This window comes from Chenopodium album, chromosome 4, assembly GCF_948465745.1.
Source record: "Chenopodium album chromosome 4, dcCheAlbu1.1, whole genome shotgun sequence".
In the NCBI taxonomy this organism is placed as follows: domain Eukaryota; kingdom Viridiplantae; phylum Streptophyta; class Magnoliopsida; order Caryophyllales; family Amaranthaceae; genus Chenopodium; species Chenopodium album.
Window position 1 is genome coordinate 24370047 of NC_137837.1, and position 7837 is coordinate 24377883.

General features: G+C 40.0%; 1 protein-coding gene and 1 non-coding gene across 2 annotated transcripts; one reads left to right on the forward strand and one right to left on the reverse strand.

The window, feature by feature from the left end:
- Positions 1–1547: 1547 nt before the first annotated feature.
- LOC145627797 (uncharacterized) lies at positions 1548–3548 on the forward strand. The gene is made up of 2 exons (XM_081680143.1): positions 1548–1969; positions 2057–3548. Exons 1-2 carry the CDS (start codon positions 1548–1550, stop codon positions 3546–3548), a joined length of 1914 nt encoding a protein of 637 aa, XP_081536269.1.
- Positions 2097–2203, reverse strand: LOC145629667 (small nucleolar RNA R71). The gene has a single exon (XR_014111825.1). It is a non-coding gene; the product is annotated as a small nucleolar RNA R71 (small nucleolar RNA).
- Positions 3549–7837: the final 4289 nt, after the last annotated feature.

Below are 7837 nucleotides of genomic sequence, written 5' to 3' on the forward strand. Positions count from 1 at the left end.
TTTTGTTACACTCAACATTTTGAAGTGATTCAAATTGGACATTAAATTTTATTTCAAGAGCTTTCCAACGACTGGTCACATGCCTTATTCCAATGAGGAACGAAGAGGTTATGACCTTCCGAAAATAAGTTATTTCGCCAGAAAAGGTCTGCACGTCCGTGCCAATAAGTGGCACGTCCGTGCAAGTCACTGCACGTCCGTGCCAAACGAAGCACGTCCGTGCAAGGTCAGGCAGTATTTTAACAGTTCTGCACGTCCGTGCAACCTTTGGCATGTCCGTGCCGACCTGTAGACGAGCCCGACTCTTGTTTTCTCCGTCCTTTTTATTTGGGGGTCATATAAATACTCTTCTTAGCTCATTTTGTACGGGGGATCCAAGTTTGGAGTGCCTTCTCTTAATTTGTAATTTTAGAACACAAATATTCTCAAATCATTAGTTAGATTTTTAATTAATAGCTTGGAAATTTCAATCTCAATCATTGTAGAAGACAAGTTCCACCATTGTTATTCATGTTAAAGCTTCTAGTAACATTTTCTCACTCTTCTCTTCCATTTTAATTGCTTTAATTGTTAATTATCTTGATTAATTCTTGTATGCTTAAATTGTTATTTAGCTTAATATTTAGTTAATTCTTGTTCATGAGTTACTTGAAATCCTTAATTGCTTTAATCTCCATGGATTGTGAGTAGTCTAATTTTCTAGGGTTTGGGTAAAACCCTCAATGTTGTCACTAATTACTTGTTGCATGTGTTAATTTGGTCATTGATGGGTGTTAATTAGTTGAGCTTAAGTGGTTTAATTGCTTAGTTCTTGTATATGGCCATTGTTAGAACTATTATCTAAGCTTTCTCAACGAAGGATCGAGAGATGAACTTGAGTTAGCTCCCTTATGCTTAATTGACTTGAAATGCCATGAGAATAGGAATTTCCAGTCAAGGGAATGTTTTTGTCATCGTGATTATGCTTTAATACTTGTTTTATGCTTTGTAACCACGAGAGTAGGTTATATTCATGATTCGAGTAATCCCTCTAGCTTGAGAGAGTAGTTGGGTTCTTTAGATGACTTCCCCTATATTATCCCCTTAAATTACCATTGTTTGCTACTTGCTAATTGTGATTTGTGATGAAGTTGAGTAGTATATCCCAAGCCCTAGAATTCTCTAAATATTGTTAATCACCCCTTAGTAGTAGTTAATTTGAATTAGTACATGCTACATAAAACCAAACCAATTTCGACTTCATTTAGCTTGTTTAAACGGTAGTATCTCGGTGGTTGATTTAAAGCCTCTCTTGGGTTCGACCCTTTCTTATCCTTGCTATTAGATAGTGAGACCAAGATAGGACTTTATCTTTGGTAGGCTTGACGACGGCCTATCAAATTTTGGCGTCGTTGTCGGGGAGGCAAAGTCACATTGAATGTATTATTGTTGAATGAGACTAAATGTGTGTATTTGTATCATAATTTTTCTTATTTATTTTTGTATATTTGTGTTTTTAACTTGTGATAGTCATTGCTAACGTCTTTCTTAGCTTTGTTTGACTTTGCATGACACGAAAGAGTAAGCCATCACCGCTTATTCTCGTGGATTTAGAGTTGAACAAGACCTTGAGGAACGTCAAGAGACTTTTGCAAGGCACACCCAAGTTCTCTATTGTATATTTGGATTCTGATCCGGAAGAGGTTTTTGAAACCAACAACGAAGATATCATGGGTGATAACAATCCTCCTCCACCTTTACTACGAGACTATGACCACCCCAATGCCTTCACACTTTGGAGTGGCATACGTCTCCCCACCACAAATGCAAACAATTTCGAGCTTTCACCTCAACTCATCCGTATGATTCAAAGTGATCAATTTGGGGGTAGTCCTTATGAGTGTCCTTTTGCTCATTTAGAAAACTTTCTTGAATTATGCACAACTATCAAGCAAAATAACATTTTGGAAGAGTTTATTCGGATGCACATGTTTCAATTCTCCCTCCGTGATAAAGCCAAGCATTGGTTGAGGACGGTTGAAGAGGGATAGTTAACTACTTGGGATGAAGTGACTAGAGCTTTTCTTGGGAAGTATTGCCCTCTCGAGAAAACCGCCGAATTAAGACGGAAAATCACCAACTTCAACCAAGAGGTTGATGAAACTTTGTGTGAAGCATGGGAGCGGTTCAAAGATTACACTAGAGCATGCCCTCACCACGGTTTCACCTCATGGATCATAGTGCAAAGATTCTATGATGGTCTTACTCCTACCTCAAGGGCCAACCTTGATTCCGGGGCCAGTGGTAGCCTTAAAAAGCTATCGGTTGATGAGGCCTACAAAATGATTGAAGAGGTTGCCAAGCATTATGCTTATGGGGCTGACAAAAGACAAAGTCATCCTAAGAAGGGCGGAAAGCATGATCTTGAGGCAATAGATCTTATTGCTTCAAAGGTTGATATGTTAGCTCGAAAGCTAGAACAAGTGAACAATGTGCCCGGTAGCTCCTCCTTGCAAGTCATGTCTTGTGAGACTTGTGGAGGAAACGATCACATGGCATCCTATTGCAACTCTACAACAACGAAGTATGTGGTTTCTATTGGGAGAAATGATCCTTACTCTCAAACCTATAACCAAGGTTGGAAACAACATCCAAATTTTGGGTGGAAACAACCTAACCAAGCTCCCCCTCCTCAAAACAATTATAACCAAGCTCCTCCTCCTCCTCAAAACAATATCAATCAACCCCATTCACAACAACAAGCTCCCTATCGCCACCCCAACCAAAGAGACAATGTCCAACAAAGAACCCAATACAATCAAGCCCCTCCTCCTCAAAAATCCAACATTGAATCCGTTTTGGAAACCTTCATGACCCAACAAATCAAGATCAATGGGGAAGTTAGTAGCTCAATTCAACAACTCCAAGCACACAATAAGATGATTGAAAGTCAATTATCTCAAATTGCGCATCAAGTTGGATGCCCTTCTAACCCCGGTGGTCAATTTCCAAGCACAACGGTAATGAATCCAAAAGAGCATGTGAAATCAATCACCTTGATTTTGGAAGGAGGGTATGAAGCTCCAATTATGAGAGAAGAGGTCACCAAAAAGGGAGATGAGGGAGATGGTTGGGTAGATGAAAGTGAGTTTGAAAATGAAGTGAGTAAGGAAGCAAGAGGAAGCTCAAAATTGAGTGATGAGGGTGCCTCAAAGAGAGAAGAGAGAGAAGAGGGAGAAGTGCAAAGCCAAGCTCCATTGAAAGCATATGAGCCTCGTATTCCATTCCCTCATCGAATAATAGAGAAGAAGCTAAATGAGAAACTTTCCAAGTTCCTTGATGAAATGAAAGGACTTCAATCAAACATTCCACTTCTTCATGCTTTATCACAAATGCCTACATATGCAAAGTTTTTGAAAGATTTTCTTTCTAAAAAGTTTAGGCTTGAGGTGAGTGATTCTATCTCCCTTCCAACGGAGATAAGTGATATTCCTAAAAATGAGCTTCCCGAGAAGTTTGGTGACCCCGGTAGTTTTGCTATACCGGTGAAGGTTGGGGATCTTGAATAAAAAAATGCGTTGTGTGACCTTGGGGCTAGTGTTAGCCTTATGCCTCTCTCTATGGCTACAAGGTTGAATCTTGGGGAGATAAGTCCAACCAAAATGTGAATCTAACTAGCCGACCACTCGGTTAGAATCCCATTGGGAGTCTTAAAGGACATCTCGATTCAAGTGGAGAAGGCTCTTGTGCAATGAGATTTTGTAATCATGGAGATGGATGAGGATTCAAAAGTACCTCTCATATTGGGTAGGCCCTTTTTGAAAACCGCGGGTGTTAACATTGACATGAAACAAGGACGACTTAGCTTGCATGTTGGGAATGAAAATATTTTCTTCTCATTTCCGGAAATTTCAAGTGAGCCCATAATGAAACAAGTTCATCGGATCGATGTTTTGGCTAGTACTTTGAAAGAAGACATGGAGGAGCCACAAGAATTGACTCATGCTCCGGAGGTGAAAAAGAAAACGGGGGTTGTAGAAACCTAAAAATGTCTCCCCAAAACCAAACCCGATGATGAACAACCTTTCACCGCCACTATTGGTCGGGTTTGGTATCTAATCCCGAGAGTGCTTAAAAATCGTATTTGATTAAATTCGTATTTTTTAACGGTCCATGGATTAGTCTTGATGTTTGGTAAAAGCATAGTTTTAATTTCAGTCCAAACTTATTATTTAATTTTAGCCCAAACCTTTTTTATTTTATTGTTTTATTATTTATTGTTGGCCCAAACCTTTTATTTATTTTTATTTAATTATTTTCTTATTTTTAGCCCAGATAATAATAAGTCAGAAAAGGCTCGAAATTATCAAGCGGCACTTAAAATGCCGAATGAAATTGGGGTTAAAAATGTATTTAGACGGAAAAGTGGGCTGGGAATTCCCGCGCCACGGCAGGTAACCACCGTGTCACGGGAATCTGTCCCATCTGACGGTGGGATTTCCCGTGACGCGGGAAGTCTGCCGTGACACGGCAATTTCCGTGTCTTTTCCGCGTAAACCCTTAACGCGTTTTCTTTCCCGTTTTCTGAAAATTTCCCGCGTCACACCAAAAATGCACCGTGTCCCGAGAATGCTTCCCGTCTGACGGTGGAACTTCCCATGTCACGGTACAGTTTGTCGTGTCGCGGGATACTTTTTTAGGGTTTTTATCATTTTAGGGTTCCGTGTGCTCCCTCAGCACATTTTCCGTATAAATACCCCCTCATTTCGGATGTACGGGGCAGCAATTAATTCTCTAGTTTTATTTTTCTCTCTTCTATGCTTTAGCCTAAACACTAGCCTACCTTTCTCATTTCAAAATTCCTTCTTCAAGTGCTCAAAGGAGTCCATACTTTACTCGTGGTTCCGTCCTTAAGCCAAGGCGTGAAAGGTAGAACTGTTTGAGGGTTTGGCCCCAAATCAACTCTACTTCGTTTAATTTAATTTAATTGTTGTTTTATTATTATTTCCTTGAAGTTACTAACTCGTTTATTATTTTGTAGTTGAAAACAAACAGAATCAAAGTAAGAATTATGTTCCTTTTATTTCTATTATTTTTCTAACGATTTCATATTGTTGGAATTATTGCTAAATTGATTCCAATATTGATCTTATTCTATTATATTTATTGATCACCATATTTCATGTTTAAAGGGAATATGTAATTGAAAATCACGCCTAATAAGATAATTTGGACAACCGGTTTAGGATCCTTTTTAATCTTGTTGTTTAATCAAGTGATAACTAATATTTTAGAATTATGTGTTGCATTAATATTAAACCAATTTAGCCTAATAATAGTTTGGAGCGAATTAAATATTTTATTTGTATGCCTTTGAGATCGCAGGAATCACTTTTCACTATAAGAATCGAGTAGAGGCCAATACGGGCGAATGTGACTCCATGACTCACTTCGTACCATCATCCCCGATCCTCCTTTCGTGGTTCCGAACAATATGGAGTTAGTAATCTCATGAATTATGAATGGGGTGTAACCTTCACGGGTCAATCGTTGTTGCCTATCGTTGTCCCTTTATCGTGGTTGCCTTTTATGATCCGTGAACGGTTTACAAGTTCCTTAAAAAACTTGTTGGCGGCTTCCTACTTTCCTTGTCCTTAATCGTATATGTCAATTCCCACTTCCTATGAGTGCCAAGCATATTCACACATGCTTTAACGTAGGCGCACTTCAAATGACGCCTACAATTTGGCGACTCCACTGGGAAGGATTCTTGATTATTTATCGATTTGAGTGATCGGTATTTAATTAAGATGAGTGGATGAGACTTGAAAGATTCTTGAAAAAATATTCCTGTGATTAATTTGGCATTTTTGCATCTGCATAGACGTTTTAACGTCGCATTCAGGTCTGTCCCGTAGGAAAAATTGAATAACTTGGTTGCGCACGAAGGAAAACAGGGCACCAGTCAGATTTTCTGACTGCCGTGCCACGGCAAAATCTGCCGTGTCACGGTACAGTGTACCGTCTGACGGTACACAGTATCGTGGCACGGGAATTTTTGCCGTGTCACGGCAGTCCTAAAATCAGTCCGGTGGCTTATTTTCTCTTCTCACAGTCAACTTCCTTCGATTTTTCTGAAAAAACGTATGTGTTCTACATGTGTCTTAGCCCCGGGGGATTTAAACTCTATCAACCCAAAAACGCTCATGGCAATAAGGGTTCATCCGAGTTATTAAATCCACCCAAACCATGGAGTCGAGTTCGATTTCATCACGAACTCGCGGAGCCGCCCGTTGGCATACACCCTCAAGGGAGGCTGCCTTGCTAACGCGTCCAAACTCTTAACCATGGTACCCTTTTGACACCCAAAGCTTGACCAATAGTTGAATATAGATCTCGACTCTAGGTTGCGAACTTTTTTTTACATCATCGTGCCTAAATGCTATGTGGTTGTTTGGTGCTAACCTTCATGTGTTTACTCTTTTGTTTAACCCATGACCGAGGATTTTTATTCACATAGTAATTAGTACGGACCTAAAATCGAGTAAAATCTGGAAAAATTCCAAAAATGACCTGGAACTGTGCACCGTGTCACGGCATATTTTGTCGCGCCACGGTAAACAGTGCCGTGACACGGGGCTTTCTACTGTCTTACGGAAGACTACACCGTGTCACGACAGTCTGCACCGTGACACGGTGCCCAGGAAAAGTGTCCTGTCAATTTTTTCGGTTTCTATGCGAACGTATGGGGTTGTTGTGTCCAGTTTGGTGTCATGTCTAGCTGTACGGTCAAAACACGCATCCATAATCTCACTTAATCACTCACATATCGTGTTCACACAATTTTTTCTTTAGTCGTGCACTACTTTTTGACCGTATTTTAGGGTAGTCTTGTTTTTGTGTCGTTTTTTTTTTCGGAGTAAGTCGGATGGTATCCTCCCTTTAAAAATAAACAAGTAGAATTTCAAAATTATAGATTTTTCTTTAAAATGAAAAAAAAAATTCTTTTTCCTTTTTTTTAATCCGGATGGGTTAAGGTTAAGTTTGGTCATTAAAGGTGTGTTTGTTTCGGTGTCACAGCACTTGGTCAAGAAGCAGGGGTAGATTGTTACGGTTCGAGTCAATACCTCAACAACCTCTTATACCAAAGAGGCGTACAAGGAAACCACCTCAATCATCTCCACAAGATTCATCTCCAATCTACTTTCAACCAATGGCTACTAAGGAAGACATCGAGAACCTCAACAAGACAATTGAAAAGTTGTCTAACATGATGCAGACACTCACCACTAGAGTCAGCACGGTAGAACAAGACAGTCAAACAATGTCACTACCGCTGCAATGGACAAGATTAAGGAACAGATGAGCAAGATTTCTGAAGAATTCACTTATGTGGAACAGCCTGTCACCTCTTCGTCCATAAGAGGCAAGCTTCCTGAGAAGTTTTCCACTGCTGACATTCCCAAATTCAAGCCTACTGATAATCCGCTTTTCCATTTGAAGGTTTTTTCTGCAACTATGGCTCTTAAGGGAGTAGATGTGACACTCTTCCCTAAGGTGTTCCCTCTTTCCTTGGAGCCTGCCTGTCAACAGTGGTTCTATTCTTTGGAATCCAAACATGTCGCGACTTGGGAGGATGTTGCTGAAAGCTTTATGAATCGTTACAAGTGTAACATTCAGGCAAAGACTTCTGAACGTGAACTCTCCATTCTCAAACAGAAAGAGAATGAAGGCTTCACCACTTACTTAAGAAGGTGGAGGGAAAAAGCTACGCTCCTGGTGGATCCCCCCAAGGAGAAAGAAATGGTTCGCTTGTTCATTGCCAATCTGACTCATAAGTACAAGCAACACTTGAAGT

Bases quoted from the DNA above. Each gene is read 5' to 3' on its own strand.
- LOC145627797 (XM_081680143.1), top strand. From the start codon at position 1,548: ATGACACGAAAGAGTAAGCCATCACCGCTTATTCTCGTGGATTTAGAG. The intron at 1,970-2,056 runs GTTTCAATTCTC...TGAAGTGACTAG, and splicing joins GAGTTTATTCGGATGCACAT to AGCTTTTCTTGGGAAGTATT.